The 18113-nt window shown below is 46.1% G+C and overlaps 1 protein-coding gene across 5 annotated transcripts in view; it reads right to left on the bottom strand.

Annotated features, from left to right (window-relative positions):
- Positions 1-17554, bottom strand: part of TNRC6C (trinucleotide repeat containing adaptor 6C) — a 432408-nt gene extending 414854 nt beyond the window's left edge. For all 5 annotated transcript variants that reach the window (XM_081185339.1, XM_081185338.1, XM_081185344.1 and 2 more), the window contains exon 1: positions 17455-17554. In XM_081185339.1, the coding sequence (XP_081041465.1) occupies positions 17455-17508 (54 nt within the window). In that variant the 5' untranslated portion in view covers positions 17509-17554. The remainder of the gene's footprint in view (positions 1-17454) is intronic.
- Positions 17555-18113: the final 559 nt, after the last annotated feature.

Below are 18113 nucleotides of genomic sequence, written 5' to 3'. Positions count from 1 at the left end.
TCCGGGAGTCCAGGGCAGTAGGGGGCAGTCCTGTTTTCTTTGTGAAGAAGAAGGACACGCCCCAAAAGAGGCTGGTGGTGGATTTTCGCCTCTTGAACAAGATGACCAAGCCCTCTGATTTCCCCATGCCCAGGATTGACGACCTACTGGCGACGGTGCGCAAGGGACGCGTGTTTACCAAGTTGGACCTGCGAGGGGCGTACAATCTCATCCGCATGAGGGAGGGCGATGAGTGGAAGACAGCCATGTTCACGCCTCTGGGCACCTACGAGTACAGAGTGATGCCGTTTGGATTGCAAAACGGTTCTCACTGTTTTCAAGCTTTCATGCATCATGTGTTGGCGGGACTCCTCTACAAGAAGTGCGTCTGCTTTCTGGATGACATCCTGATATTCTCCGAGTCGCAGCAAGCGCATGACCAAGACGTTCGGGAGGTGCTGGAGAGGTTGCAGCAGCATAGACTGTACGCCAAACTGGAGAAGTGCCAGTTCGACACGACGGAGGTGGATTTCTTGGGTTACAAGTTGTCGGACAAGGGGCTAGCCATGGACAGCGCCAAGGTGCGAGCGGTGTTGGATTGGAAGAGCCCGCGCAACCGGAAGGAGGTCCAGCGGTTTGTCGGCTTCGCCAACTTCTATCGCAAGTTTATCAAAGGGTTCGCGATGCAGACGGCGGCTATTACGGACACGCTAAGCTCCAAGAAAAAGAAATTCATCTGGACGGAGCAGGCAGAGCAGTCCTTTCAGGCACTCAAGCGTCTCTTCGCGTCGGAAGAGCAACTGCTGCATATCGACCCCAGCAGACCGATGCGGGTAGAGACAGACGCGTCCGATAGAGCAGTGGGAGCTGTCCTGCTGCAGAGGGACCCACAGGGGGTCTGGAGACCGGGAGCGTTCTACTCCAGAAAGCTCAGCAAGTCGGAGCAGAACTACACCATCTGGGACAGGGAGTTGCTTGCCATTCATGCAGCATTCAAAGCATGGAGGCACTTCCTGATCGGCGCCAAGCACACGGTGCAGGTCTGCACGGACCACAAGAATCTGGAGCACTGGCGCACGGCGAAGTTCCTGAACCAGAGGCAGATACGTTGGGCGGAGTTCTTTGCTGACTTCGATTTCCGAATAGAGTACGTCCCAGGCGACACCAACATCATGGCGGATGCACTGTCCCGAAAACCGCAATACCTCGAAGAGGCGACGCCAGCGGCAGCCATGCACATCTTCGCGCCAACAGCGTGGGCGTGCGCTTCAGCCACAGTAGACCTGGAGGCGGTGCGGCGGGCGTTGCAGGACGACTCATTCGCGCAGGCGAAGATGGCCGAGGTGCACAAGGGCACGGCGAAGAGCGACGAGTTCCAGATACGGGACGGCTTGCTCTTACGTAAAGGGGCCATCTACGTGCCTGGAGATGAACTTCGCGCCAAGGTACTGCAGCAGTTGCACGACGCACCCACGGCCGGGCACTTTGGCACGGAAAAAACGGTGGAATTAGTCGCAAGGGACTTTTGGTGGCCCAGACTGAGAGGGGAAGTCGCGGACTACGTCGCGAGGTGCGACACCTGCCAGAGGGCCAAGCCGGTGCACAAACCACCGGCGGGACTGCTCGAACCGCTGCGAACGCCGTTTGAACCGTGGGAGAGGGTGGCCCTGGACTTTGTCACGGATCTACCCAGCTCGAGAGGCAAGACGGCTGTACTAGTGGTGGTGGACTTGTTCACCAAGATGGCACACTTCATACCGTGTGCGAAGGTGGCCACGGCAGAACAAACAGCCAAACTGTTCATAGATCACGTTTTCAAAGTGCACGGGCTGCCGCGGTCTATACTGTCCGACTGCGGTCGCCAGTTCATCTCGAATTTCTGGCAGAAGCTGATGGGCTTCCTGAACGTCAAAATCAACCTGACATCAGCGAGACACCCGCAGACCAACGGGCAAGCGGAGAGGGTCAATGCCATCATGCAGCAGTACCTGAGATGCTATGCCAATCAACAGCCTGCGACGTGGGTGGATTACCTGCCGCTCGCCGAGTTCGCCTACAACAACACGAAGCACGTGTCCACAGGGGTGACACCGTTCTTCGCCAACAATGGGAGGAATCCCAGAACCTTCCCGGGACTGGACAGAGTGGGGGAAGGGGAACCGCAGACGGCGGACGCTTTCGCGTCTGAGTTGCAGGAGGTCCACGATCAACTCCGACGGCAGCTGGAGCTAGCGAAGCACGCATACAAGGTGCAAGCGGACAAGCACAGGCGGGTTGGCGAAGAGATCCGAGTGGGAGACTGGGTCTGGTTGGCAGCCCACGCAGTGCCGACCAGATCGTTAGCCAAAAAGAAGTTGGGGCACAAGCAACTCGGTCCATACCAAGTCGAAGCGCAGATCAACCCAGTAGCTTTCAGGCTGGTGCTCCCGGAGGGTTCCAGGATGCATCCGGTGTTCCACAGGTCGGTGCTCACTCCCTACAGGACACCTCACAGGTTCCAGGAACCAGGAACAGCACCGAGTCCGTCTCAGGAGCGGTCGGAGGCGGGAAGGTTGCCACAGCAGGACCCCATCAACGAAGTCACGGAGATTTTGGACTCCAGATGGGGGGAAGACGGAGTGGAATACCTCCTAGCCAGGGAGGGCACCCGGGCTAGTGCTAATAGCTGGGTGCCAGACTACGCTTTGGAGGAACCCCTGCTCAAGGACGAGTTTCATGCCCTTTTCCCACACAGACCCATGCCAGCAGGCTTCTTCGACGACTGGTTGTTCACGCCCACACTTTCCTCCAGCACGTTCCATGGCTTCGACTCAGACGGGGAGCCCGCACAGCGCACACATTCCCCAGAGGGGTCACCGGAGGGTTCGGCGTCCGACACCTCGTATTGGTGGGACGATCGGCCAGAGGAGCAGTGGCGCCGGAGGTGGCTGGAGATGCCAGGTCAAGCGACCGACGCAGAGACTGACATGGACGTGTGCGGGGAGGATCTCGGTTTCGAGCACGGCGGCACTGAAATGGAGGCGGAGCAGCTCACCGTTGACGAACGCGAGGAGGAAGACTCGGAGGTCTTCAGTTGGCGGCCAGCAACGAGGAGCGAACTGTATCCGGCATTCACTCCTGTGATGATGGAGCACCCTGCAACCGCCCTTGAAAGTGGGGAGGGGGGAAGGGGGGGCTTCGAGGGGGGGATGGATGTCAGGGGTTCAGAAGCAGAGACGCAGAGAAGGGAGGAGACAGAGAGCGAGGGGGAGGAATACGAAGGAAAGATGAGTGGGGATGACGAACCGAGATCGCCGAGCTTATCCAGTGAGTCCGAGGATTCCCAGAAGGGAGCGCCAGCAGTCAGAGCAAGGGGGGAAAGCAGGGGGACACCCCAGGAAGAAGGGTCCAGAGAGGAATCAGAGAGCAGCAGTTGGAGATCGGGACCCACGTACCCAGACGGGAACAGCGGGGAGAAAGGGGACCAGATATCGGGTTCCGGAGGCTTTCAGAAGGAGGGAGGGCATGAGTCAGGAGTAGTCACGCCCACCTCGGGGAGCGACGAAACGATCAAGAGGAAGGTTGAGAGTTGGGCGCGCGCGCCAAGTTCAAATGTAGCGGAAGCTGGCGCAGTAAGCAGCCCAGAGAGTGAACCAGGTCCCAAAGCCCGCCGCAAGGAGGCGGAAGGGTCAGGGGGGTCCGCGTCAGAAGAGAGTAGGAAAAAGGAGACCCCGGGGGGCAGAAGGACCCAGAGACGGAGGGAAAGGCGCAGGAGGTGGAGCAAGGCTAGGGTATTAAGCTGGTGTGCTAGAGGCGGAGACTCAGACGGGTCTTCGCCGGTCTGACCTAGAAGAAGTAGGGCTGCATATTGCAGTTTGGAAATGGAAGCTGTAATCCAATAAAGACTCTTTTAACCTGAACGCTGGCTAACGTGGTCCTATGTGAGCTGGGACTGAGTGGCAGCCCTGACATATATGAATATATATATTTATTTCCCCAGTCCAAGTGAAAGAACGTGCCTACAAGGGTTATTCACAGCCAGTGATTCAGAGATGAAAAGGTGCACGGAAGATAATTTGAAAGGACCGTTCACAGCATCCCACCCTGCTTTTGCATATACATCTCCTGGGGCAAGAGAAAGAGGCCCTGACAGAAAGCCGCTGACATTCCACTGTGAAGGGAGTGTTTAGTAGAGGCAGGTCGCCCAGATGCCATTTGACGCTGCAATATGCAACCTCAGGGAAATCACTTTACAGATGGGAGGAAGCGAGACACCCTGGGAGATAAAGCGTGGACAAGAGTATTTGCCTCACAGGGGTGGGTTGTCAGAATGGATTAATGTTGAGGCCGAGAGAGGGAATATGAGGTGACTGGAAAAGTGAAAATCTCATGCAATAAATTTATTCTCCTAGTTGAGTTGGGGCAGTGGGGGTTGCAACACACACATACCAGGAATTATGGTTTAAACGACAAACCCTGGTCAGTTCCAAAGCAAGCCAACTCCAAACTATGGGTTATGAAGCAGGCTCGTTTTACGAACCAGAGGTTTTTTGACATTGTGATTCCTGGTTTGCATGTAACAACAAGTCAAGAATCATGGAAGATTCACATACCCTCCAATATTTCTCTGATGAAAATAGGGTCATCCCATTCCATAATGATATTTTTACTATCTATACCCGACACATCTTACTGGGTTGCCCCAGCCACTCTGAGCAACTTCCAACGTATATAAAAACACAATAAAACATTAAACATTTTTTAAAAACTTCCCCATATAAGATTGCCTTCAGACAGCTCAGGGGTTGGATAACTCCATACCCTCCAGCATCTCTCCAATGAAAATAGGGACATCCTAAGGAAAGTGGGACATTCCGGGATCAAATCAGAAACCAGGATGTCCCTGGAAAATAGGGACACTTGGATGGTCTGGATTCAGCTAACTCTCATTAAATCATTTTCCTCCTGGGGGGTTGGTGGTCAGATGAGTCCCAGTGCTTCATGCAGGCTCCTTCAGTTTGTACCTTAGCATTACAATTGAAGGGTGTCCATGTGAGAATTAGGCGTGCAAATCAACCAAAATAAATAAATAATGATTTTATCCATTACTTTAGCTTTTAGGCCAGATTCCACAATTTTTTTTGAAAAAAAGTAGAGTCAGTAATTAGGGGGCTGATTGCCATAATTTTTGAGTAGAACTAAAGGCCCTTCTTTTTAATTGAAGGATTTCAGTCATAAGGAGCAAAATCCATATCAGGCCCAATGCAGCCCTAAGGCAAGCCCTGCTAAGTTCAATGCAAATGACTGGGTCATCTTCATCTATAAAAACAGATGACATACCAGAAATGCAGGATGAGGATTAAAAATTTTCAAATGCCAGAATTTCACAGAGATCTAATTAACAGTGCCAGATTCAAGCAAAACTGACATTAGATAGACAAATGGATAGATGTGGCCCAAGAGAATCTTCAGGGTGAAAAATGCCGCTAACCTCTTTGCTATTCCCAGTTTATTAAAGATGGGGGTAGTGACAAGCAGCTGATTCTGTGCCTATAGATGCAAAAGATCTCTGAAACATGTGGGAATAAGGTTGAAGCCTACCATTCTGCATGGACTCTGCCCTCTGTATGGCGACATGAGAAAACCAACTGTACACCAACAGCTTATACGTGGCCAGGGTCATGCAATTATGTAGTAAGTATACAACAAAAAACAATTCTAGCTATTTGAAGGGATAATTGTGTCTTTCAAAATCTTTATGTCTGAAAAAAGAAACCATGAAAGGCGTGTGCAGCAAAAGTAGCATACACACAGGTGAGAGGTAGAATTTGACTTAATACCTCTTGCACAATGAGGAACTAGAGATGTAAGATGAGCTACACTTCAAAGCTACCCCAAGTGCCAAGCAAATGAAAGCTAACAAAGAAAACCAGCTCTTCAGCTCTTTGAGAGTCTTTCTCCTCCTCCTCGGCACTTTAGAAGCTAACTGGCTTATTGTGTTTTGAGCTTTCATAAACCACCTTCTTCATCAGATGCATGAAACACAAGTGGGAAAGAAACGAATTCAAGTGGCTGGCCAGGTCCCTTTCAAACTCCCTATTTCTTCTTCTTAATGCTTATTTAAAATGTGACGCTTAAAGCTTAACAAAAAGCTTTTCATCTGAACAATCCTATCTAGTTTAATGGACTGGGAATTCTCCCAATGAATCTTACCTACTGTTCTTGGGAAATCTGGGTGGGCAAGACAAAATGTTCTGTTCTAGCTGTCTTGTATTAAAGGAGAGCCTTTCTTAAACTCTATGAAGAAAAGAGGGCACTAAACTGAATCTGCTTACCCCTTTCCCCATCATATCATCACCATTAAAGAAAAAATTCCATTTTTGTTGTAAACGGTCATTGTATCATTACAATGATAGCAATGGGTTGTCAATTTCTTTTCGCGCGCGTGTGTGTGTATGTATGTGTTTTCAAGTCTTCAACACATGGATGGGGAATGTTTTTGAAGTTGAGGGCCACATTAAGAACAGAAGAAGAGCCATATTGTCTTATTGGCTAAGGCAAATTCCAGTCATGGGGTGGGACAAACCCACACATAATCAAAAAAAGTCATTCCCTATTGAAACAGAGTCATTGGTAATTTCCCTTCCATTTTCTTCAAGTACTCTTTTATCTTACAGTTTGTAAGTGGCAACCCAATTCTCTAGCACCTTTAAGCTATTCTGACAGTGTCAAAAGCAAAAACTAATCAGTAATCCTAGTAGATGAATCATAATAATAATTTATTATTTATACCCCGTCCATCTGGCTGGGTTTCCCCAGCCACTCTGGGCAGCTTCCAACAAAATATTTAAAATACAATAAAACATCAAACATTAAAAGCTTCCCTAAACAGGGCTGCCTTCAGATGTCTTCTAAAAGTCAGATAGTTGTTTATTTCCTTGACATCTGATGCGAGGGCGTTCCACAGAGTCAGTGCCACTACCAAGAAGGCCCTCTGCCTGGTTCCCTGTAACTTTGCTTCTCGCAGTAAAGGAACCTCCAGAAGGCCCTCAGAGCTGGACCTCAGTGTCTAGGCTGAACAATGGGGGTGGAGACACTCTTACAGGTATACTGGGCTGAGGCTGTTTAGGGCTTTAAAGGTCAGCACCAACACTTTGAATTGTGCTCGGAAATGTACTGGGAGCCAATGTAGGTCTTTCAGGACCGGTGCTATGTGGTCTCAGCGGCCACTTCCAGTCACCAGTCTAGCTGCCGCATTCTGGATTAGTTGTAGTTTCTGGGTCACCTTCAAAGGTAGCCCCACGTAGAGCGCATTGCAGTAGTCCAAGCAGGAGATAGCTAGAGCATACACCACTCTGGCAAGACAGTCCGCGGGCAGGTAGGGTCTCAGCCTGCGTACCAGATGGAGCTCGTAGACTGCTGCCCTGGACACAGAATTGACCTGTGCCTCCATGGACAGCTGTGAGTCCAAAATGACTCCCAGGCTGTGAAGTTCAGGGGCACAGTTACCCCATTCAGGACCTGGGAGTCCTTGAGCTGGCCTCTCAGCCTCCAACTGTGTCAGGATTCCTGCTTCTCCTGAATTCAGGGTCATGATACTAAGGGGCTTGGGATCAAGATGTCTGAAAGACTGTCTTCTGCATATACTTAAGGCTTAAGCCTTAACAAGTGAAGCAAGGTAGGTGCGACCAAGGTGAGGGCATTCTTGGTTGGATACCCTGGTTGTGGAATGGCCTGCCCAGAGGCACTTGTCTAGTCCCTAGTTATGGTCAGCTACTGTTTACATGGCCTACTGTTTACATAACCCTGAAAGCTGTCTGTGGACAAATGCCACCTCCTTTGGTCTGAAGCAAGATACCGTATTTTTCGCTCTATAACACGCACCCGACCATAACACGCACATAGTTTTTAGAGGAGGAAAATCCGTAGGCATGCCACCCGTAGGCATTTCCTCCATAGCACACACAGACATTTCCCCTTACTTTCTAGGAGGAAAAAAGTGAGTGTTATGGTGCAAAAAATACGGTAAGCACTGCACCCCACAGTCGCCTTTGACTGGACATGCTATTTATGTTTTAAGATGCTTTCTTCTCTCTATAGATATTTTCCTGCTGCAGGTTGTTTAAGAATATTGCATTTTAACTGCAATTTTTATTTTATGTTTGTAAGTCAGACACAGAACAATGTTACTGGACAGCCTTATATAAATAATATAGCAGATAAATAAATACAGAAAAACCCCTACATTTCCCTTCATACTGAATAAAAGAGGTACCCAACTGGTATTGAGATACACCGTTTATTTGGCAGTTAGCATAATTTCTGGAAATACTTTTTTCCCCCTCCTCTCCTCCTGCACTAAAGACTGCTCCCTGTTTGCCTGTACAAGAATTTGGTAATACAATCAGACACTAATAAATTCATTTTCTACTTGACTGCTCATTCATTCAAATGTTAGTACATAGGAAGAATACAAGCTTTGCAATTGTGGGACTTGGCTAATCAGTTCATAATGAATAATATATATGAAAGAGATAACTGAGATAGGCACCCATCTTGCAAGCAGACTGCCAAAGGCAGATGGGTATGTTCACCATCAACCTTCACTTACTAAGAATGACCTTCCAACAGGGTAGAGACAAATTCAGGAGCAGGGAAGATGATTTGTACAGAAAAGGTCCCAGACACACACTCAGATAAGGGGTGTCAGGTATCATGGCAAGCGGGGAAATGCACCAAAGAACCTGGAGAATTTGCTTTAACCAATGGATGTAATTCCATTGTTCACCCCTTGCTATAGATCACCTTAAGCTCCGTCGGAGGAAGGGTGATGCATAAATACCATGAAACACTAAGGTAACCTTACAATGCCCTTGTGTACATTATCTATTTTCCTCCCTCACACCCCTACACCCCATGTGGCCCCAGGCACTGGCAACCCACGCTACACCACTGGTTGTCAGTAGGCCCCAGCCATTCAATGTCAGCCAAGTGAACTATGCTTAAACGTTAGGCAATTCCACACAATTTCCTTACCTTAACCTGCCACTTATTTCATTCCTCTGTCATTTATAAAAGTAAGCTTCAATAAAGGTATTATATACATATCAGGTCTACATTAGCAACACATTTTAGCACTGCTGTATAAATATAATTCTTAGTACCTAAGGCTTAAAGGCGAAGAGGCTCAGAAAAACAGACTGAATTAAGCCATCACACTGACGCAGGCCTAATCCACTGCAATATACACCAGATTGTCCTGAATCTTTGTTCATCAGTAACAGGCAGCACAGAAATTCTGGAGTTGTCCATCTCCATGTACACCTTCAATTTGCTGGGCAGCCATTTTCCAAACTAGCAGCCTTTAAGCATCCGGCTGAACTGTGTGTTCTGTGCAGACAAGTCTTCAAGCAAGAATGATCCCTGCGCTCCCCTCCCCTACGCACACCTCATACAAAGTCCAGACATGCACAATGAGCTCCTCCTGGATGCTTCCCAAACATCCTTTCCTGGGAGGGGGGGGAGAAAGAGAGGGAGTACAGGGCAGTTGTTTGTGCGAAAGGTGCCCCGATGTCATCTTGCTTTATTTTTTTGACATTGCAGAGCTCCCGAAGAGTGATGCGGTTACCAAGGAAACCAGCAAAGAGGTACACAGGGGTTGCCGCCACATTGTGAAGTGTGAAAAAATGCCAGCAATCCACAGCCAAACTCGCCTGGCTGGCGCTCTGCCAATTACTGCCAACTATATTGTATGGTTGGCAGGACAAAAGGGTGTCTTGTAAAAGAGAGTGGCGGTGATGGTGGTAGTGGTGTGTGTGTGTGTGTGTGTGTGTGTGTGTGTGTGTGAGAGAGAGAGAGAGAGAGAGAGAGAGAGAGAGACCCTGAAGCAGCAGCTTGAGCATCTGCTTCAGTATGAAAGGGTTAGGGGTCCCTGCTATAGGACAGCAGCCCAAAGTTATTCACTCACAGAGACATCTCTGCATTAGGAGTGGAAACATAAATTCATGCTGAGACGGCAGCCAAGGACATCCAGTTGCAGGCAGCTGCGGCAAGCTCTACCTTTTTTATGGCTCCCATTATGAGAATTCTATTATGGTTGGCAATTTGCAATAATCAATTTGAAATCACAGTTTGATTAGTTAATCCACCTTTGCTTCATGTCTCTTGAGGATTTGACTCTGAAGGGAATTCAGGAGGTAAAATCAACAGCACACCTTTTTGTCGATAAATAAACACACACGTGTGTGCACATTTATACAGGTTTGCATATATCAAGAGAGGCCAATTCAGAGCTCTCATGAAATAGAGCACTCTGGAGTAGTTCACACTGAGTTCCCAGTACCAATTACCAAAGGAACTGGCCCCTTCAACAGCAGAGTAGGTTTAGTGCAGTAGTGAAGAGTCTAGCTGGCAACTCAGGAAGTTGCGTTGCAAAAATTCACCTATATTGTGAACCCACGAAGTGGTCTTAGGAAGCCACCATCTCTCAGCTTCAGTCCCTGCCTTCCCCATCAGTAAAATGAGATTGAAATAATACTGACCTAATTTACAGGATTGTCATGTGGATTATAGCAAAATAAGGGTGGTAGCATGCTTTGAATGTTCTAAACCACTCTATAAATGCTTAAGCATGCTACAATGGCAGTGAAACATGGAGATGAAATACACCCAAACTGTTAAGTAGCTGCACTGCTGGGCCTTCATTCCTTCACCAACTTGGCACCTTGCCAGCATAGCTAGGGCTGATGGGAGTTGTAGTCCAAAACACCTGGAGGATGCTAGGATGGTGAAAACTGCTTTAACTCATGCATGTTCACCTTGAATGTTGTACTAGGGTAGCCAAGGTTTAATGTGACATGAGCGGAAATAGCTTAGAGGTGGAGAAAACTGGTCAACCAGAAAAACAGTAAGAGGTCTGCTTCTGTGTACATTCAGGAAAAGATATGTGGTATGCAGCTTAAGAAAACCTTTAAAATGGCAGGAGCATACAAAGACTCTGCATATGGTCAGAGAATTTTTCACTCCATAAAAAATTATTTTATCTTCTGGTTGTTGTTTATTATACATATATTGTGGGTCTTCTGCAGCTTTCATTATAGCCAACATCGTTATCTCTGTTTTTAAACCACCCTTTGGATCCATGGTGGAAGGAAAGGTGAAATACAAATATTTCAAACAAACAAGACTTGTGAACACCACACATCTCTGACTTTCTGTTTGTTTTAATGGCAAGAGGATTCCATGTGCCTTAACGGTACTCACTCACTCACCATCTTTTTATTTTTAAAAATCTGTGTTGTAACTTTGGGTTGCTACTCTATTGTCCTAATCTGAGAAAGAGAACCTGCTATCATTTACATGGGCACACCCCACCTAAGAGGTAAGTAGAGCCCTGCTGGATGAGGTCAAAGGCCCATCTAGTCCAGTGACCTGTTTTCCAAGTGGTCAACCAGATGCCTCTGGGAAGCCACAAATGGGAACTGTTAAATTGTGGGTGAACATATCAGATGACACAGCGATTCTTCAAACAGCTCTTGTTTATTCACAGGCCAGAACAGAACTGAACTGAAGGGTTCAGCCAGCCTGCTTATATAGAGCTCCACTACAACGCAACTGTAACCACTTTCTGTAACTATCCAATCACTGAACGTCACTTTCAACCCCTGATTTGCATATGTGGACCTGAGTGAAAACTATCTACAGTATCCCCCTGCTGGCCCAGGGTGGGAACGTCAGTGCATAACAGGAACCAAGACAGTTCTCCTTTTTCACAGTTGCCTTCCCATTCACCAAAATTGCTTATCTTTTAGTCTAATTTAGGGGCATGTTCCACTGCTCAAAAACAGCTGTTAATACCACAGCAGTGTCATCCCTTGGATCCCAGTAGACACCAGGGGCTTGGGAGCAAGTGATTCACATTTAAAGAAGAAAAATCAAGTCCATGCAGCGCCAGCAGCAACCTTCAGAAGAAAGAAAGAATCTTGCTGCAAGTGGTGTTACCTGGGAAAGTAATTAGGGATGGTATTTACAGCCTTGCTACCATTTTAATGTTGTTTTGCATCTGTTCTCCTTACACTTGGAGAATAGACATAGAGGGGAACATCTGTTTTCAGCTGCAGTCAGACGCGACATTCCCCAGCCAGAGATTTCCCTGCTGTTTCAATGGGCTTTAATTATGTCTGTTTCCGTAACCAGGGTCAACTCCCCTACTGCAGACAGACACAAGCCTTAGCTTGGCTCTGAGCCTTTAAGTAACCTGGTGCTGCTCAGGTTTCCTTTCTTTTGCCTAATCCCCTGCTCACTACAGTAATATGCCAGAGAAGTGCAGATGTCACCTCCACTTTGTAGAGACAGACAGGCATCTAGGCTGAGGGAAGAGACACCACAAAGGAGTGGAAAGCACCGTAATCAGGGTCTTATCCCAACTGACAAGATAAAGAGTATGAAGGGAAGAGAAGGATCCTTCTGAATGAACAGGCAGCCCTCGGGGCCCTGTCAGTTCCACTCACCAGGAAGATCTATATGGAAATCTGTCAAAGAAATTTGGACAAAGCTAGGAGGAAGCTTAAAAAAGGTACTTGTAACACCTTCCCAGTTTATATACAAAAATCAACCCCCCCCCAAAAAAAGGGTCATTAAGGATGGGAAAGGGCATGTCCATTTGCAATTGAATTGCTGGAAGAAAAAGGTGTCCCTTAGCCTCAGGGCTCAGTGTAAACTCTGTTCCTGAAAACAGTTTTACTGCATTTGCCAATAATTTATTGCCCCAAGGTGCATACAGATTATGTCACCACTGGATGTCACTTTGCTTTAGAAACTCTCAGGTTTTCCCTTTGCAACCCTGCCTCTAATTCAAAAGGCGGGGTGGGGTGGTGGTTGACCCTCAAAGTTGTGTAGAGAAAAAAAACTTTCAGTTCCAATACCAAGGACTTGTCCAGACAGCTCTAATATTAGAGATTCAGATCACTTCCAATTCCTACAGTCCAGATGTGAGAGACTGCTGAATGGTGCACACAGCATAACAAAGACCAGCTGTGGTGGCTTCCTGCGAGTGATCTGTGGGAAGCACACTTGCCCTTGTCTGGGGCAATTCAGAAGCTTCTAGTTTTGTGCCACAACAGGCAATCAGGACAGGAAGCTACCATCTGGGCAAATACTAATGTGACAAAATCCCAAGACAATAGCAAGCAGCTTTGCTGAGGGGGTGCTCTCTGCTTCTCTCTCTGTCTCTCTCTCTCTCAGACACTCAGACATACACACACACACACAAGCATCCCATTCTGGAATAGGATATATTCAACAGAAAATAAGAATGCATACAAGTTCCAAAACTAAGGAAATACTTTGCTCACTAGCCTTATTTACCAACAGATGCTGGATCTGATGCTTCCATACAGATACAGTTTGTTTTGTGAAGAATGGGAGGAATCCACCATAAAATGATCATTCCATTAGTGCAAGCATTCTGGCTTACCAGTGCTGTTCCAGGGGTTCTCCAAGATACACACCCTCTGAGCCAATTTAAGGGGGTGGGAGGAGGAGAGGGGGGATAGAAGAGTCATGCTAAAGCAATCTTGCACTACAGTTCTACTCTCTTTTTTAAAAGTCAGGTTTTCTGTGGTCTTAAAAGAGACAGAAGAAACACCAACTATGAAAACACCCCCTGTTCCCTAACTCCTTAGGGTCAGGAATATTGAACTCTGTGGCACTCCAGGTATTACTGGACTCCAACTCCCTTCAGCCCCAACCAGCATAGCCCATGCTCAGGGATTGTGGGAGATGTAGTTCAACAACTTCCGGAGGGCCACATGTTCACTGTCCCTGCCTTAGACCAGAGAAAACCTAACAAGGGGGCTGGATTCAAAGAGCATCCACTAGCGCAATGGGGCTTTCCTCTGTGCACCCCCTGTACACCCCAAATTGGCAGGGCTGGTGGGAGAGCCTCCCAGAACAGTGCATCAAGGGCGGGAGATTGTTCCATCAGGCAAGAAGAAATGCTCCCACTGACGGAGTGACCTCCTTAGCGCTGCATTGAATTCCCCCAGAAAGTTTGGACATATTCCAGGTATTTAAGAATTCTCTCTTTTTAAAGAGGCTATACTAAACGTTAGCAACATGCTTTTTCACTAAATTCCAGTCTGACCTGAACACTTCTAAAATAATCATGATGCTGATATACATGTTCAAGTACTATTAGCGGTAAGGGAAAAGCACAAAACGCTATACTTTTTTAACTGCTGGTGTATAAACTTCCGGGAATAATTCACAATATTTCTTCACCTAGGCACACTGTAGCAAGATCACCACTGTTAATATGCAAGTGTTAGTAAAAATAGACATACTCGTAGGAGTGAATATTACTTGTAGCATAAACAAAGACACCAATTGGGTTTAATATCACCAATATCTTTTTTTTTTAATATAAAATGTTTATTGAGATTTTACACAAAAGAAAAACAGTATGATAAAAAATACAGAAAAAAACCAGACATTTAAAAAAGTAGAAAAAAGAAAAAAAAGAAAAAAAGAAAGAATCAATTTTTCAATATCTTTAGGTTCATTTGCTTATCTCCTTGACCTCTTCACACCTCCCCTTTTTGTATTCCCATTTATTAAATCCTTTCAGCAAATCCTTACCCTTTTTCATTTATCTTTATATTCTTAACCTATTATAACTATAAATTTTCATCCATATAACTATCAATATTTACATATTCTTATTAGCCTTAATACCAAAACCACTTATTAATATCACCAATATCATCCCACCGTCACCATCAGAACTAGCATAAAATACTGGCTGTGTACACAAGGCCAACTGCTAAATTAACACACCTCTGTAATTTCCTCCTAACCCTTATTTATAGGGCAGAGGGAGAAAGAAAACACATCCCTTTAGAACATGACATTTTTACCCAAAGCACAAGCAAAATAATTCTAGAAATAAACGCTAGAAATGGTTCCTGAAAGTGTTATAAGGGACATAAATGCATACAGAGGAGGAAAATCCCAGAATGTTTCTAAATGCCCGTTTCCTTTATATGCACACTCCAATACAAATTGACCCAGCAGAGGAACCTTTCACATGTGTTTAATATCCACCACAAGATGGCTCCCTGTGCATTTCATTTAACCAGTCCATTCACTTTCTTCAGTTAACTGACTATACTGCCTCACGAATAGCGCTGCCTGCTTTTAAGTAATTGCCTCTTTCCAAGACACCTATAGAACACAATGAATACACCTCTGTCTCAGGAAAGTAAACAGGAATTAAACAATAGAGAATTGCTATCAATCTGAGGCACTCCTTGTGAGTTTTCTTGCCATTGTCAGAGTACTCTACTAAATATTCCTTTAGTCTGATCCAGCAAAACAATTCATGACCTTGCTCTGCAACTTTAACCTTAGAAACACCTGTCCCCCTCCTTCCCAAACTTTTCACTCTTGACTTTCCTCTGATCTTGGTGTTCATGCAAGCAGAATGGGAGCAAGGAAGCAGATCAGAGATGGGGAACCTGTGGCCGCAATATGTTGTTGGACATAATCACACATGAACTCCAGCCAGCAATGCCAATGGAGAGGGATGATGGGAGCTGTAGTCCAGCAACACCTGGAGGGCCACAGGTTTCCCAACATCATGGGGGCCCTGGTAGTCTTAGCAGGTGCAACTGACAACAGTGTGATCTGTGGCAGGCAGCTAAAACCACCCACCATTTTAATAACCCAGAATATCCTGAAATAATGTTATTCAGAGATGCTGAAAGGAATTTAAAAGAGTGCATGACTTCCCAGACCCATCCATTAAAATGTTGGCATCCATCTGTCTCGAGATGAGCAGTACAAAAGTGACCTCCCTAGGGCACAAGCCTGTGCAGTGTGTATGGAAGTCCTGGGCTGCCCACACAACAAAACCCCTCTCTCATCCTTGCTGATGTGGTCCAAAGGAAAGCAGAGCAATACGTTTGGCATCAGTTTGGCTGCAGGAGTTGCCAGAAGATGGCGTACAAAGCACCATCCAACCATCAGGGACTCCACTCCAAATTCTTGTAGGGTTTACTCCTTAGCCTTTTCTTCTCCCGAAGATACCCATCCATTACTACCAGAAAAACTCAAGGTCAGGGGAAAAGATAGCAGCCAGTGGCAGACTTTGGGGTCTCAAAATTCAACAGTGCACTGTGCAACACTAAAATTTAGTGCCCCCCAATCTCTCTCGCTCTGTTCTACAGCATTGGTGTGGTGCAACCCTCCAGTGCTGTTGAAGCAGTCGCACTACCCTAAAACTATGGATGGAAAACTATGTTTTATTTTTGTACCACCTTTTACTCTAAGGAGCACAAGGTGGTGTGTGCATGGTTCTCCTCTCTCCTTTTCTCTTCACAACAACCCTATTACACTGGAAGACAGTGACTGGTCCACTGTCATCCAGTGAGCTTCATGGCTGAGCAGAGATTCGAACCCTGGTCACCCAGGTCATAGTCCAACACTCTGTCCATTGCATCACACTGGCTTTCAAGGTTCCACATGTGACCAGTCCCTCCTGGGCAGAGAAGCTAAGTTAGGCTGAGTGTTGTTGTTGGGGCATTTGAACCTTCTAATACCCTCAGTCATATGAGTCTTTCTGAAGAAAGGGTTCAGTAATCTGTGCAGGGGAAAGATGGCAATTAAAAGTGGATTAGTAAATTAAGAAAAGGGTAATGGAAGGCAGGAGTTCACATCCTCTCCATTTGCCAGAAGGAATCAGGTACATGTGGTTTGTGTTATGTGAGTCCTGCATACCACACTTGTGATCAAGTCATAGAATAAAAACATTTCTATGGAGTCTGGAAAATATTTGAAATATTATACTTCGAAATACAGCATCACCTCCAATTATCCAAGTCTCTTAGGCTGCAATCCTATACTCACAGACTCCCACCGAACTCAGTGAAGCTTACTTATGAGTAGGCAGGTATAGGAATGTATTATTCGTTACCCAAGTTCACTTTTTGTTGTCCCTTGAACTAGCTCTCTATATTAAGCACCCCATCCTCTGCCACAGACATCTGGTTATCCATACATTTTGGATGCCTCCCAATGCTCTCTGATAAATGAGAACATACTGTATATACATTACCTTTCAATCTATAAAGGTACGTTTTACTGTTGGAAACCACAAACCTGCATATAATTCATTGCATCATTTAAAGTGTCATTAGCAAATGCTAAAGTTTCCCAAAGTTAGTACACACTATCCCAGCTGTGGAAGACAATATATTTGTAAAGCAGCTAGGATTACAATCACAAATAGGTTCAAAATGGAAGGTGGAACTGATCCAATGCTAGCTATAAATCCTGTGAAAAACCAACCATCAAAATCCACAGTAGTAGGGGAAATGGCACAACTAGAAGTCATGACACCCATTCCCAGCTCCACCAGTGCTCAATAGCCATGATGACCTAATCAAAGTTCCACAAAAGACAAGCCTAGTCTGCAACCCCAGTTCACATAGTTCTTACCTGGCTAGGTTGGGCTGCAGAATCTTTGATGCTGACCTTCCCATGAAAAACCATTCAAACCCATCCTCCCTGAAGACCTTCCTGGAGATCAGTAGCATCCCTGTGGGAGGAAAAAAAGAAGATGAGCTGAAAGGAGGAAGAAGAATCAACTCACAATGGCAAGCTGACTTATTTGTATGGCTTTATATGATGTTGTACAGATTTATTTTCTCTGTTTGTTGACACTATGATTCTTTTTTGTTCTAAATGTGTTTTTGAGTTGTTCTATTTATTACTGTTCATTTGGTATTTTTTTTTGAGCCACTTTCAGCACAATTTTAAGGAGAAGTGGCATATAAATAAATTGATGATGATGGAAACTACAGAGGAAAATAATGCTGAGAGCATTAGGGCTGATCTGGATGCACCCTCACAGCATTCAGTCAAAAACTAATAATCCAATATCTGCAGGGCCACAGGTTAGCTACTCCTGTTTTCTTGGATTAAACATGGGGGATGGGATAGCAATCCTGCAAATTTTGCAAGAGAAGCTGGTTGGGTACATGGCTGTTTAATTGTCTAATATTGCCAGCAAGAAACCTTTCCCCAATATCCTTCAAACAGCAGGCTCCCATCTGAGTTCACAAATCACTGTCTCAACCACCGTGCTACAGCACTCA

The sequence above is a fragment of the Podarcis bocagei genome, assembly GCF_964188305.1.
Source record: "Podarcis bocagei genome assembly, chromosome: 2".
Lineage (NCBI taxonomy): Eukaryota > Metazoa > Chordata > Lepidosauria > Squamata > Lacertidae > Podarcis > Podarcis bocagei.
Note: the sequence above shows the minus strand (reverse complement) of the source record. Positions and strands in the feature narration are given on the sequence as shown.